The 16,293-nt window shown below is 42.3% G+C and overlaps 1 protein-coding gene across 2 annotated transcripts in view; it reads left to right on the top strand.

The window, feature by feature from the left end:
- The first annotated feature begins 2,524 nt into the window (after window positions 1-2,524).
- Window positions 2,525-16,293, top strand: part of pcdh19 (protocadherin 19) — a 55,882-nt gene continuing 42,113 nt past the window's right edge. Inside the window, exons 1-2 of one of the 2 annotated variants that reach the window (XM_030062487.1) lie at window positions 2,525-5,789; window positions 8,823-9,150. In XM_030062487.1, coding sequence (XP_029918347.1) covers window positions 3,643-5,789; window positions 8,823-9,150 — 2,475 coding nt within the window. In that variant the 5' untranslated portion in view covers window positions 2,525-3,642. Of the gene's footprint in view, window positions 5,790-8,804; window positions 9,151-16,293 lie in introns of both variants that reach the window. The other variant, XM_030062486.1, reaches the window with a different exon arrangement.

Here is a 16,293-nt window from a genome sequence, read left to right as displayed (position 1 = left end):
TTGTACATATGGCCATCAAAAAAGCCCGGAGGGGAAAAAAAGTACCCTGCCGGTCCCCTGCCACTGCCTAGGGTTGTTTAACTCCCTGACATTAAGAATTTATCACTCTATAAAGCTTAAACATTCTTCTGGCATTCTCCTTATGCAACTGCAACATGCCCTGAAAAGTGTTACAGGGGAGCAAACAAGATGCTTCTGTTGATACTGTTCTTGCTTTGCTTTCCAAGACTACCTTTCATTATACAAGAGAAAACAGCATCTTTTACCACTTCAAGAACAGCACATCCAAGGAATTAAACACTGATTCCCTGTTCAGAGATACTTTTTCTTTGGCAGCAGAGTCATTCTAACATTTCAGGGGAAATTATTTCTCTCAGGTTTGCAACTTGTAAAAGTTACTGCATGCATACATCTTGAATTATACAGTTTTATGGCATACGACATATCTGACCCCCTCCTGCTCCCAGCATTGTTCAAGCTGCTCTTTGTTGGTTCCTGAAGTGCTTATTTGAAATACAGTTCAACACAGTTCAGCCTTTGCTTGAATTGTGGATTAATGATGACTAGGCATGGCTTAATACTAATACAGCTCCTGGACAGCACAATAAAAATAATCATACAATTAATGTGATCTCATTGTAGACTTCGACTACAATATAAAGACAAAGACAAGGATTCATAGAAATGTATTTAATATGCATTTTTTTAGGGAATTTATTTATTTATGTGTTTCATTAGGGTGAAAGTGACTGGGTTGAACGGACAGATTGAAATAATAGAGCCAAACGGCAGCTTGACGCTAGGTGTCACCCTTGTGACTTTAAACCGACTTGCCCTCTACAGCATGTGATGGAAGCCGAGCGAACAAGTGAGAGGCAGACTGGATGAATGGTGCGTATGCGTGTGTGTTTGTGTGTATGCGCATGTGTGCATGCGTGCGCGTGCGTACGTGGGGGTGGGTGGAAGGTTTAGGGGGTGTTCAGTGAGGTAAACGACAGTCTACAAGGATATGTGGTGGGAGGTCGTGGAGGGTAAATTAATCCAAATTCACATTTATTATTCACCTTTCTTTTTAATTTGAATTACAAAGAAGTTGCCCACCTTTATAGGCTGAGGGATCTTTACGACACAAGTTTATTGTACACATCATATCATCATATACTGGAAGCAAGGGGCATCAAAAGTGATGCTGGCAGAAGTTATACGAGGATAAGGTCTTTCAAGGCAAAGGGAAAACAAATAATTTTCTGAAAATGTTGATTTATTTTCTTATAATGGTGCCTGCTTGCCTTATGATAAAGACCGACTGGATATCAATGTTTAGGATACCTCTACATCACTGAATATGGAATTGCGGCACATCATGCTGACAAACCTGACCATTCATTATTTTCCTAGAAGATTAATCGAACCAATTTTATCTATAATGAAACACATGCAATCATAAAGTGACAGAAAACATTTGCAGAAGTCTACTGGTGACATGTGCACTGGGAGTGTTTAATAGCCTGTTTGAGCTGATAGTTCTTCATTATTAGCTGACTGTTATCTAAATCAGCATGCTCTTTTAAATGCCTAACACAGCAACGGGTTAGGGTTTGAAACAAAGGCTTATTGGTTGGGACCATAAATAATAAATAATTTAAACCAATTACTCGCCCACATGTGGACATGACATTTTAAATAATACAAAATGATCTTGTTGATATTTTTGGGACACCCTAATGGGCACTGGTGAACAGGTAGCATGACTTGCCAAAATGTTTGTTCAACATTGGGAATGGCCTCGACATGATGCCTCGTGTTGATAAATTTTAAAAATGGTGTTGCCCACATGAGATTCGGCCATGACAGTCATGGCAGGCTGAAATACTGTAGTACTTACAGTTGTAATTGGCATAAATATCATCGGGCTTATACATTGCTCTATAGTAAAATAATCTACAATTAAAAAGCTGTATTTTGGTAGCCATGCTGCCGGTGACGCTCTCTCCTCTACGTTTTTCACATTTTGAGCCTCAAATAGATCCATGTTGGACCACCCACTCTCATTCTTCAAGACTTTATTCTGAGGAATGCGCCCCAGACCTGTTGTAAGATATAACCTTATAAAACCGTCTATACTGTAAACAACAACAACAACTGTATGACAACTTATCTTAGTTTTTCTTTTGTTTCGGTAGTTAATTAAAATATTCCTAATTTCTCTGTGGGACAACCTGGAGTCCCGCCAAGGACGCCCCGTAGGTTCCCAAGCCTCGTGTTGGGCCCCAGCACCCTATCAGACCCCTATACTTTAATACACAGCTACGTGTTTGAACTTGTACGTTATAATTGCCCATTGAGTCGTCCATCTGCAGGAGCACAGGTAGTTGGCCGTGTTTCATTGCCGTACTTTGCCCCACCCACCAGCAGATCCAACCCTCCTGTGTAACCCCTGATTGGCTGAGGGGATTGCGGGTCCTGAGACTGAGCGCTCGGCTCTGAGCGGTGCGTCTGCCAGTGTGCACCAGTGAAGCGAGAGGAGCGCTTGTTGGAGTCAACTAGACAGCCTACTGGCAACGAGTGGTGTTTTTTTTTTTTTTTTTCTGCCTCAACTAGGCTGGATATTCAGTGTCTGTAGTTTGCTGCAACCCAACATGAGATGCCTTTTGTCCATACAGTAGGCTCTTGCATCGTTTCTTCCCTCCGGCTGTTGGCTTCATTTTCCAACGGATTTTTTTTTCTTTTCCATGGACTATCAGGATGTGTGCAGCCCTTTTTCCAAGTGTGCGATACGTGGAAATTAATTAGTAAGTAAAAGCTTAAAGACTTGAGAAGAGGCGAAGACTAAATCTGCTTGTCTGGAAATAATGAAAAAAGGTAACCATGGACTTCAGTGATATGATGAGACATTTCTGCAATAGCCCCCCTGCTCTTTAGGCTGAGATAACCGGACTTAAGCTGTTGAATAATTTTTTTTCGACTGCAGATCCTTTAAGCGTTTTTTCACCAGACGTGCAGTTTGATAGCCCAAAGCTGCCAGCCTAAGAGGAAATTTTATCTCAACTAGCGTTATTCCACACAGTTGAACATATTTCTCCAAAATGCGGCTGGAATATTCTCCGGCATCAAAGCATTGGGGAGAATCTGACAAGGACCTTTGAACCCCATTATTTCATCTTCACGGAAGATAGCAATTTTGTTGGGACTTGCTCATCGGAATTCTCTTTTTTCCTTCTGCACTGCGAATGTTTTTTTCTTTTTTTCTTTTTCTTTTAGCCCACTTGAACATGGACAGTTCATACGAATCGTGTGTAACACCAGTTTGCTGCTTGATGAGAGCTGCTCGTATTTACATCGGTAAATCACTGTTGTGAGAAGATTCAGCATGTTTTCACATATCTGTCGTCCCCAATGTTTCCCTCGCTGCAGTAGACCGGAGGATGTGCTTTGCCTGAGAAGAGTACTATAAAGCACTTACTGTAGAATTCAGCACACCATGCTATAATTTGCAGGGGACCTATTCGTCACCAAAACATTTTTACCGGACATTTCAATGAGATGAGTAATTTGGAACATTTTTCCTGTTTGCTCTGACATGCATTCGTGTGCGTAATAATTCCAGATCTGTGTTAGGCAGAGGACAACTCAACAGGTACAATGCAATCTAAGGAGATGGAATTAATGCAATTTATTTTTGTGGTCCTCCTATTCTGGGTCGGGGCTGAGGCTGTTATCAACCTGAAATACGGAATAAACGAGGAGATGAAGCCGGGGTCAGTGATCGGAAACGTGACAAAGGACGCACAGAAGCAAGGATTTCAGATTGCACCGCAGCCGCCGTACTTGCGGGTTATTTCTAATTCAGAGCCACGATGGGTGGAACTCAGTCCAGCCGGAATCCTGACGACCCAAATGAAAATTGATCGGGATGTAGTTTGTCGACAGAACCCAAAGTGCATTATTTCCCTTGAAGTGATGTCAAACTCTATGGAGATCTGTGTCATCAAAGTTGAAATTGAGGATTTGAATGATAATGCGCCCAGATTTCCAACGAGCCACATTGACATTGAAATTTCAGAGAATGCTTCCCCTGGTACCAGGTTTCCCCTAGAGGGGGCAAGCGATCCGGACTCAGGGATCTTTGGAGTGCAGTCATATTCCATCACCCCAAATGAGCTTTTCGGGTTAGAAATAAAGACTAGAGGGGATGGGTCCAAAATTGCTGAGCTTGTGGTGCAAAAATCATTAGACAGAGAGACCCAGTCCCACTACACTTATGAAATCAGCGCAGAAGATGGAGGAGACCCTCCAAAGATAGGCGCGGTCCAGTTGAATATCAAAGTAATTGATTCGAATGACAACAATCCTGTTTTCGATGAGCCAGTGTATACTGTTAATGTTATGGAGAATTCCCCCATCAATACATTAGTCATAGACTTGAATGCAACGGATCCTGATGAGGGCACAAATGGAGAGGTTGTGTACTCGTTCAACAGTTACGTCACCGAGAAAACGAGGGATGCGTTCAAAATTGACCCCAGAACTGGCATAATTACCGTCAACGGCGTTTTGGATTATGAAACAACGCAAATATATGAGATCGATGTCCAGGCTAAAGATCTAGGTCCCAATTCTATCCCAGCTCACTGCAAAGTAACAGTGAATGTGATGGATACGAACGATAACCCTCCTATTATTAGTTTACTCTCACTGAACACAGAGATGGTTGAAGTTAGTGAAAACGCACAGCGTGGATATGTCATTGCACTAGTACGGGTATCCGATAAGGATTCTGGAGCAAATGGCAAAGTGCAGTGTAGGCTGCAGGGCAATGTGCCGTTCAGACTGCAAGAGTATGAGAGCTTTTCAACCATACTTGTTGATGGCAGGCTGGACAGAGAGCAAAGGGACACATATAACCTGACTATCCAAGCAGAGGACAGTGGCATCCCTCCTTTGCGCGCCACAAAATCTCTGGTAGTCAAAGTCACTGATGAAAATGACAACCCTCCCCATTTCCTCAAACCCCACTACCAAGAGATGGTGATGGAAAACAACCTGCCTGGCTCATGTCTGCTTGCAGTGTCAGCAGAAGATCCGGACTTGGGCATGAATGGCACAGTTTCATACTCCATAGTCCCCGGCGAGATTAAGCACATGGATGTAAACACATATGTCAGCATAAACCCATCAGGCCGCATTTACTCTATGAGATCATTCGACCACGAATACACCAGGACTTTTGATTTCAAGGTTTTGGCCAGAGACAACGGAAACCCCTCCTTATCAAGTAACGCAACCGTGCGTATTGTCGTGCTGGATGTCAACGATAATACACCTGTCATGACAAACCCCCCGCTGGTGAACGGCACGGCCGAGGTCTCCATCCCAAGAAATGCAGGTGTGGGTTACATGGTGACCCAAGTCAAAGCAGACGACTATGATGAGGGGGAGAACGGACGGCTGACCTACACAATCTCGGAGGGGGACAGAGCTTTTTTTGAGATCGACCAGGTGAATGGAGAGGTGCGCTCCACCAGAATGTTTGGGGAAAACGCCAAATCCACCTACGAGATAACAGTGGTGGCACGGGACCACGGCAAGCCCTCTTTGTCCGCCTCGGCCTATATCGTGGTGTACCTCTCCCCTGACCTGAACGCACAGGAGTCCATTGGACCTGTCAACCTGTCTCTCATTTTCATCATCGCCCTGGGCTCTATTGCCGCGATCTTGTTTGTCACCATGATTTTTGTTGCAGTCAAGTGCAAAAGGGATAACAAGGAGATCCGAACATACAACTGCAGGTACTGACAGTGTCACGTGTAAATGTGTGTGGCTACATCACTTGTCCTAAATTCAGATGTTCAGTGTGTGTGTGTGTGTGTGTGTGTGTGTGTGTGTGTGTGTGTGTGTTTGCTTATGTGCGCGCATGAGGCAGAAAGAGAGAGAGAATGGGGTAAACGGAGAGAGACAGAGAGAGAGAGAGAGAGCGTGTGTGTGTGTGTGTGTGTGTGTGTGTGTGTGTGTGTGTGTGTGTGTGTGTGTGTGTGTGTGTGTGTGTGTGTGTGTCCGTGCGTGTGCCTGCGATCGTGCCCGAAGTGCGAGCCTAGGCTGGTTGTCAGTGCATTGCTTTTGTCGCGCTGCCTGTTGAGGCCCGAGTGTGAGGAGGGCGACGAGGACTGCAGGTTTCTACAGATGAAAGAGAGGTAGATAATAAAACGGCTTTAAATTAGACTCCTTCTGTTGAGGCCCACTCTCTGTGTTATGGGAATTTGATTGATTGATTTAATCTTTCGATTGTAACCAATTGGCTCATAAATATGACGGTCCAACTGTCATGTTCAATTTGTGGGTGTGTTACCAGGCAATTAACGTCCCACTGGTTCAATATCACTCCTAGACATTTATTATTTAACGTCCACCATGGTTGATTGACTGTTGTCAGCTTTAATCTAGTGTGATTAAGGATAGATAGGTTATCAATTCTCGGATCTATTATTGTTTTTCTGTTACAACAACAGAAATAATAATAATAATAAAATAATAATAATTATTATAATAACAATAATAATAACAATAATATCCCTTATAACACACGTAACATGTCATCTTTTTCTACTTTTGATTATGTCAAAGCATATCACATCACTTTGATGCTACCAGTTACCTGGAAAAGAGCAGATTATTATTCTGCGCATTTTATATGTTAAAATTTCTGTTTTGTTCATCAATCTGAGCATCAGTTCTAGTTTTGATTTCCCTGTGCGACATTACCACTATAAATTTACATATAGATTGGATTTGTGAATTTAACCTGAAGCCATCATCATATTTTGCTCCTGACATAATTTTGTTGATTTGAAATTAAGTCAGGCCATTTCTAAAGTGTAGAACATCCCTAGACATAAAAAATAGACTTTGATTTCACAGAATATTTATTAATATTGATTAGAAATGAAATGCTGGTATTTCCATCATCATGTGATGGTTGGATGGATATGAGCACCACTTCTCTGCTTTTAAGGTGTTGCCTGTAGCACAACTTGAATGCTGAAATGAATGCCTGTTCCCTTTCCATTAGCTTTGGGGAATGAGTTGTATCACAAAACATATAGGCTACACTACTGTAGTTTCCTTACCTTTAGTATGTTTACACAACAATTGCACATCTTTTCTCAGCATATGAATTTGAATTTAACACTCCTTGTGCTTTTCCTGAAAGACTGATGCAGTTCGATATGATTAGAGTGATACAAAGGTACTGACACCTTGCTCCAAAGAAATATTTTCAGATTATATATATAACAGATATAATGATCAACAGCACCACATTCAAAACTGCTCACAATGGTTTACACTCCTGGCATGAGCCACTCTTCCTGCTGGGTGCTTTAATAAGCACTGGTGTGCTTTGCTTCTCAGTATCCACCTCAAATATGCGGAGTGCTTATCTCCAATTTATAACTTGTCATTTGTCAGTCTGTCTGGCTCTGACAATTTCCCATCCCAGATTACAATTTGGGCAGGGAACAGAGAGAAACAAATGTTAAAACATTATACATGACAGACAGATGTGTTTTTTTAACCTTTGTAACTTTCCATTCTTCTTCCTGTTGAACCAAGGAACATAACTCTTTTCAAGTTTTATTGTAAAATAAAAACAAAAAAGGCAAAGTACAATGCTGTATCATAGCCAGTTGAGATGTTAGAAAGAGACCAGTTCGCTCACAACTGCATCCTAGTGGGCAGTTGAGGCCAGTAGGGGTTAATATGTCATGTTGAGAAGCGAGACATTGTAGACATGGTAGTATTATGCATAAATATAGTTTTGTTGTGTGTTAGAAATAAAGACTAGAGGGGATGGGTCCAAAATTGCTGAGCTTGTGGTGCAAAAATCATTAGACAGAGAGACCCAGTCCCACTACACTACAAATCAGGGCAGAAGATGGAGACCCTCCAAAGATAGGCGCAGTCCAGCTGAATATCAAAGTAATTGACTGGAATGACAACAATCCTGTTTTCGACAAGCCAGTGTATACTGTTAATGTTATGGAGGGAGAATTCCCCCATCAATACATTAGTCACAGACTTCCCATGAGCAGTGTATGAACTGAAGTAAATTATAAGCTCCTATGCCGTAGGGTTTAAAACAGTCTTTTCAAGAGTTTGACACCATGTAAATTTTAGCATCACAGCATCAATGCAGCAGGCCTTGCTAAGATCTGATTCTTAACTATCGTGTACATGGTATCAGCTTCCCAGTGTAGATTTGCAAGGCTGCATGAAGAATGGATATTTCCCCTAGTCTTGGGATCCTTTGATAAAGTGTAGCTGTGTTTCTCATTTGGTCTGATTAGAGTCAAAATACTCAGCTAAAGTTTACAGCAGCCACAGAGAGCAGGGAAATGAATTTGAATCTGCAGTTCTTGCACTCCGTATTGCTAGTGGGCTCGCTTGATAATGAAAGAAAAAATGGAATTAGTGTGGGTTGTGTGCTTTGAATATGATTGCATACACCGGTAGTGCTTTTTTCCTTTGCTTTGCTTCTGTGGTTTTGGCATGTTTGCCTAGTGTCTGCCTGTTTTGTGACATGTCGACTGCCGAGCATGCAAATGCAAACAAACAAGGGATGACAGCTCCATTGCAAGCCGGGAGTGGGAAGTCACTTGAGTGTGGCGTTCCACTCCTGGATACAGCCAATGAGCCTTTGTCTGGCACCCATGGTCGAAACAGCGCCCTAGCTGGCATGGCGGGCAAGTTATTTGACCGTGTGGACAGGGGAGGGGAAGACAGAACACTGCTTTATTGAGTCTGTTCAGTTTCTTCTACTTGCGCAGGGTGGCGGAGTACTCATACGGCAACCAGAAGAAGTCCAGCAAGAAGAAGAAGCTCAGCAAGAACGACATCCGCCTGGTGCCACGTGACGTTGAGGAGACGGACAAGATGAACGTGGTGAGTTGCTCGTCTCTCACCTCCTCGCTCAACTACTTCGACTACCACCAGCAGAGCCTGCCACTGGGCTGCAGGCGCTCCGAGAGCACCTTCCTCAACGTGGAGAACCAGAACTCACGCAATGCAGCCCCCAACCATGGCTATCAGCACCCCTTCACTGGGCAGGGCCACCAGCAGCCTGACCTCATCATCAACGGCATGCCACTGCCAGAGGTGAGACTCAATCCACTGTGCTCTGTCCTAAAGCCTTGCCTGGGCTTCTTCGGGTGAGAGGGGTAGGAGACAAGGGGAGGACAGTGGGAGAACGGCACTTCCAAAACTCAGTGCCATGACTAGATGTTGAATATGACTCCCAAATTTAGTGGAAGCAGTCTGTTTCACTAGGTCTGCTTTATCATGGTGAATCCTAATCTGATGTTGCAACACAGTTTCAGGCTCAGCTTTGCTTTGCATTTCACAAAACCAAATATTATTGTCAGTTTAATAGTCCTTTTCCTATTGATTGAAAGCAAAGCTATTTGAAATGGCATATGTGGCTTTTTGTCAGTCTATTTAAGTGGAATCCTTCAAGGCATTTCAGGGTACCGAGACACTGGGGCTGACCTGTGACTGAGAGAGCTTTGCCAAGCAGAATTTGGAGGCCTGACAAAGTGGATTATTTGGCTTCCCTTACTCTACTTGTTTTTTGTGTGTGCTGAGCTACTGCAAAAGAACAGGAGCTTGAACACCTGCCAGATGCATTGACCCAGCTAATCAGCTCCACCACATGTCATTTCAGGTGCTAGCCGAAAGAATAATCATTGCTTAAATGCTTTATCTGTGCGCCGTCCATTTGGCTCCAGTGTTACTGCATGGCCGCTCTGCACAGCCAGCCATTGAATTACTCTGCATAGCCTGTTTATTCCATTGACATATCATGCATGGCTGCAGCAGAGCAGTGAAGGTCTGACTTGAAAGGCTATTCAAGCTGACAGAGTGTACACCAACCAGCTGATCTTTAGTTTATAGATTTTTGCCTGTATGAACTGGTCTATTGGATTGCTGGGCAACCTCTGTCCATGACCCTCCTCTCCTTACCCCACGGGAGGAAGGGGCATTTGTATTTGTGTGTGTGTGTAAGTGTGTGCGTGCTTTTGTCACCCTACTGAGTTCACTTCTACAGACAGCAGCAAATAAGCTCCACTTCCACACGCACACACACACACTTATAATTGATGACTCCAATCTCCGTTTGACATTCAGGGATGAAGGAGGTGGGGAGGTGAGGGGTGGGGGAAGGCGCTCTTAAAACCAAACAAGAAACACAAGATGGTTATTGATCCATTGACTCGATGATCCAGAGAAATCTGGGCACCGATGGATCCTGAGGGGTCAATGAGACCCACTTACAGGCAGGCTGATTTAGTGGGACTGTCTGAGCCTGAGCGTGTGAATGTGTGAATAACATAGGTGGAGAGAATGAGTAATGCTGTCAGGGTTTGTTTCATGGTCTTATCTAGTCAGTGAAGGCATAGGCGGGGGACGCAGCAGGTACATGCAGCGATTAGGGTTGCATTTGCCTGTATGTAGTGGTATGCAGGTCACCACCCTTCCCGTGGACAAAACAGTGGGATGTATTAGTAGTCTGGCAACACAAAGGAATTACCTGACATTGTAAAAGCTCCAGCAGCGGCCTGTTTCTGTGGCCCAAGCATTCAATAAAAGCACATTCAAGGCAGGATTAGCCCAGACTTTATTTGCTTCTGCTAATGAAAGAGAGGAGAGGCTGACAAATAGGGTGGTAGATTGATTTTGATGATTCCATATGCAAAGCTTGGAGGTGCCTTGATAGGGCTATATCAGGGCAGATGGAGAGACAAGGAGGGAATAAGTGAGCAAGGGTGAATGTGTCTTAGTGCCAGGTGTCTGAGCCCCGACCGCGTTTTCTCATTTTCTTAGAAGCAGTTGATTGGCTTGATAGAGGCTGGGGCTGCTTAACATGCAAGTTCCATCGCGCTCCGCCTTGCACATGACGTTGACAAACATCTCTTTGACCCGGCCTTTGCATATTTTCTGTGGACTGAGAAAGGGAGTGTGTGTAAGAGAAGGCAAGCGAGAGATAGCAGGAGAGAGAGCGTGCATTAACCTCCAACAGACGAAGCGTAGCGCAACGGCAGTAACCACAGTTTTCTTTTCTCTCCGTTGTGACATTTGTAAAAGACAGAAGCTTTATATCCAAATGTTTCTGTCGAATAAAGTGTTTTCAGTATAACAACAATGCCGTTTATAGCACAAACAAACAGCGCTTCTCTGAAATGACCGATAATTGCTCTGTTACGCTGAGCAAGCCTGGGCTTGAAACCACTTGACTCCACAAGTCCTCAACCCATATCCCATCGGTGTGGCTAGGACACACGAGTGGCTGCACTGTTGTGATTACCAAGCATGCTTTGTCCCAAAAATTAGTTTTCATCCTGAGGGCAACCTCATAATTATCTGTGATTCATTCATCCTTTACGAAAGAGCTTTCTGTTGTCACACAAGGGCACGATGTCTTTGTGTTTAAATATTTTCTAAACATGTTAAGTTTTATGAACTATCATCAGAATGTGGATATGAGGTCAAACTGGGTTCAGTAACAAAGGAAAAGAGAAGGGGTTTGTTTTTGTCAATAATTCATGGTGTTGATAGATGGATTTTATTTGCCTAATTGTTTGTTTATGTGGGGCAGTGAGCATCCTGGTTATGTCAGGGCAGCTGTAGACTACTTTTTCCTGTTTCAGACAAAGCATATTGGCACAGACAAACACACACACACACACACACACACACACACACACACACACGCGCGCGCGCACGCGTGCAAACAGGCACACAGACTGTGTGACTGCTGCAGACTTGGCCAAGATAACAGTGACAGGTCTCCCTAAAGGCCTCATACTTGCAGTCGCATTGTGTATATTGTATTCTCCCTTGTGAGCATGTGTACCAGTGTATTCCTCCCTGAAGATCCCTGTCCATTGTTTTGAAGAGCATCAGCTATGAGATGTTTGTTAGACCTGCCTGTGGTAGCACTAACACAAGCGCTCGCAGGAGAATAGAGCTGTCTTGCATGGCTTAATTATAGTGAATCACTTGGTGGGAGAGACAATTATACAGTAAAGGAATGGCCTTTGGCTACAATGTGTTTTTGAATCTGTAATGTGTACCAAGGTTCCTCACACCTGTGATTTCAGATAATGAATATAGCAGGAAAATAATCTTACATCATTGATTTATTTTACGTCGGCTTTATGCAGGGAAGAGATTGTGGATTTATTTCAGCAGGTTGTCCTCCGGTGCTAAATGAAATGGAAAAAAAGGACGAGCTTACACCACTTTGCGTAAAATGTTGCATATTTTGTGGTGAATACCCTGTTTTGTTAACTGCTGATCAATGTAATTGTCTTCCGGATACTTCCTCCCTGTTGCCATATATATGTTTATGCAAGTGTATTATGGCATGTGTCATATAGAGTACAAACGAATAATAAATGTCGGCACCTAGAGAAGCCTTTCTTTTTTTCATCCTTGCAGTAAATGTGATAAACAAAACTAAAACAAGATAGGTGACAAAGTATCTCAGTATACCAAGCTTGTTGTTTTTTCCCTGTTAGTAAGGAACAGTTTGATATTGATGTAGGAGAGACAAGAAGGAGTGGTTCTAGCAAGCCCGCACATCCCCCGCAATCACTTCACATCAGGACAATATGCACAGGGTGCATTCAGACGTGTCATATTGAGCATGCAAAGTAGATGTCATGCTGTCAGAGCATACTACACATCTGCTGAAACTGCCAATCACCCCCCACACACTTGCTCTCTCACACACACACACGAATGCTTCTTACGTTGTGTCACATTTGTATGAAATATGTACTGTGACATTAATATTTACATCTTTAAGACTAACTCAGAAATGAAAAATGAGCAACACATTTCAATACATTTTAAATATTATTCAACTGCTTTTTCAACTGCTGTTTTGACATTGCCGGTCTGCTTGTTAAAAAATTTGAATTGTTAAAAAATATTTATATATTATTTAACCTTTTTCACCCAGTAGTGTTAGATAAAAGATTAAACTTAGTTCGATTCAGTCTGCGCAAACAGGATACAGTGTTTCCACATGCCTCCTCACGCTTTGCCGAAAAAAAATCTTTTAAGCCCTGCTTTAATATGAATTTACAGATTTATAACCATTTAAACAAGGTAGTCTTTATATTTCTGTCAATTTCAGTAGAATAATCCATTTAATCATCCTAAATCCAATATGAGAAGCTAAAGGGCACAGCTGCTGTCTTGACAAGAAGCTGTACTGTATGCGAGGACTCCAACACGTCCAGGAGCTGTGATGAGGCAGAAAATACTTCAGTGCTGCCTTATTCACCTTATTCAGTGCTACTTTAGATAAGATGAATAAGGCAATATTGGAGAAGGAAGAGGAAGAAAGACTAATCATGGTTGAAAAAACAGATTGTGTAATGAGGGAACAGATCTATGACTGCTTAAACTTAAAAAAATCAGTGTTTTTTTGATCTATTGAAAGAGTAGGGGTGGTGTATGTTGCATGTTTGTCTCCTCCTTTCAAAGGATTTGAGAGGAAATTTTCTCATCTCCAACACCTTCAGAGGCGTGCTGATTGAGTGGCAGATGAACCTGTTAATTATTGGAAAAGGTTATGGTTATTTGTAAGGCAGAGACTTGAAAAACGCGAGGCTTTTTAAGTGTCTGTATTAATAAGTCCTGACTGCCAGAATTAAATGAACTTTGTGACAGTGGTATATTTAATATCCTTTTGTTACATTTCCTGTTCTGTCCCTCCCATGGTTAACCACTAAATTGGTCTATCTGCGGAGAGATTTAGTGATATTGCCCAACAACGTGCATTTGCGCTTGATGGACAACCAGTGGTAGTCTTACACTTGGTTGGGTTTTTATAGCCGTGACCCCAACCTTGCCACCCCCCACCGCCATCGCTAAGTGTCATTCCCGATGTTGGAGAGGTACAATAAAATGACATAACAACCCGAGGCAGCCAGTCAGAACCATCCTAGCCCTCTGGGATGCCACCCTCTTGTTGGGATCAGAGCATCCAGCCAAAGAGCCTAAGTGTCAAAACACATGAGTGACAGGGTCTGACGTACACATGTCACTGTAGTCTGTCCTTAACCACATATGATTGGGGAGCTGCATGCAGAGGAACCAATACTGTAGACAAATGGAAAGGCTCAGGAGAGAGAGAGAGAGAGGGAGAGAGAGAGGGGGAGAGAGAAAGAGAGAGAGAGAGAGAGAGAGAGAGAGAGAGAGATTCTATTTATAGAATTCCAATGATTTTCCACAACCTGTGTTGCAACTGCTGCCTGCCTGAAAAATGTTGTTTTTTTTTTTTTTTTCCCTCTCACTGAAATGTGGTCTTAGGATGAGGGCGACATTTTCTTATTACACACAGAGGCTATCAATTGTTCAAAATTCACGGAGAGGAATAATGTGATTTTCTTATTCTCGGCTCAGGATGCTTGCTTACCAAAACAAAATGATGAAAAAAAAAAAAAAAATTAAGGCAATGTTTAAAAAGCGCTTTGACACCGCACTAAGATATTTATTTATTTATTTATTCACCTAAAAGCTTAGGATATGCATGTGCCATTATTGCCTTTAATCGCTGGCAGTCCGCAGTGCAGACATCAGACGGCCGAACACCATGAGAACGTCAGCGCACTTTCACCTTGTATCCGAGAATAGAATTAGAAATAATTCTTCTTTTGTACTGAAGCTATAACAGATATTTTCTAAACCGTTTAATACATTACTCACACAAACACAAACACTATAAAAAAAAAATCTAAATCCTATGATATTTATCCTGTAATCACCTCTCCTGAGGTCGGTAGCAGTGAAAATGAAAATATATATTTTAACTTAATTTTATTTCTGCATCATGTGCCGTTTTTTTTTTTTTTTATCAGCTTGTAAAAGCATCTAAGAAAAGGATTATTTGTAAGCCAAAGTTAGTCACATAATGGCACAAGTGTTTCAACAATTTACTTTTTTCCTGGATATGTCAGTGTAATAAAGGTGTAATGACACTGGGTTTGGGGTAATGGGTCTCACAATAAATAAGATAATGCGAGGCCAACAGGCTAAATGGAGTGAGGGAAATGGACGTAGTGATGATGTTTATCGCTGGAGAAGGGGACATCATTACGCACCTTGTTAAGCCCTGCGAGCAATGCTGCTTGGACGTAATTATCCATTTAAATGAGTTTCCTGCAGCACTGTTGTTATATCTCAAATTAAACTCTGTGGCACAAATATGCTGCATTCAGTTTTCTTTCATGGCATTCCTTGGACTCAAAAGTCCCAACCTAGAGCAAGTTCACTTGTGGAAATTTACTGTCAAGCAAATAGATTTAGAGTATCTGTCTTCTGCAGCCTCCCTGTGCACTGTCAGCCTCAAGACAGTTACTCGGTAAACCATTAAAGATTCAGAGCTCGTATACAAACATGTTTTGTTGCCATGGTTAGAAAAAAAACAGCTGCACAGAGCGTTCTAGAAATGGCATCGGCTCTACAGACACACTAATGATGATGAATGTGAATATATATTAATTTCATCTTAATCTTTGGTGCAATGTTAAGTGTAGTATATTTGCCCTCATTAGCATCTTGCGGCTGTCAGTTGCCATGATAAAATTTCACCGTGTTCGCAGAATTTCACTACAGCCCCTTCTCATTTATGATGTTTTCAATGGATCAGCTGCAGCTTTTCACACTTTGTCTTGCACACTTTGTGTGTGAGGATGCCACAGTCTTTAGTGTGAAGCAAAACTAAGGTGGCATTTATAAGATTGCTAATAAAAGCAAACATTTCACAGGAAAACTTAAGTCAAAGGAAGGCTTCAGGAGACGAAGAAAATAACTTAACCTCACCTCTCATTAATCCATATTTTGCTGCTGGGTTTAAAAATGTCTGTAGTTATAATGGGATGGGTGAGGTTAGCCTACATCCTCAAAACACAAACCCCAAAATTTGTTATGGCCACAAAGAAAAGCTGCTTCCCCAGACGCTCAGCATAAACAGAGAAACTATTTGCTCTGTGGTATTCAGTGTATGTCAAGAGTAATGTGCCTGCTTCTATCCCTTTGGCTCAGGAATATTAAAGAGGAGTGCTTTGTGCATGCATTGGCATGTACTGTAGGATATGGTAATGTGAGCACTCCTTTAGTATATTTGTCCTTCTCAGCTGATGACAAGGGACTCACAATCTGTCTTTGGGGAAATTAACTTTTTTATGATGTCTTAAGAGGAACAAAAACAATGTTTTTCACTAAATA

This window comes from Myripristis murdjan, chromosome 10, assembly GCF_902150065.1.
Source record: "Myripristis murdjan chromosome 10, fMyrMur1.1, whole genome shotgun sequence".
Taxonomy (NCBI): domain Eukaryota; kingdom Metazoa; phylum Chordata; class Actinopteri; order Holocentriformes; family Holocentridae; genus Myripristis; species Myripristis murdjan.
The sequence above is the reverse complement of the archived record's forward strand: the minus strand, read 5'-3'. Positions and strand labels throughout refer to the sequence as shown.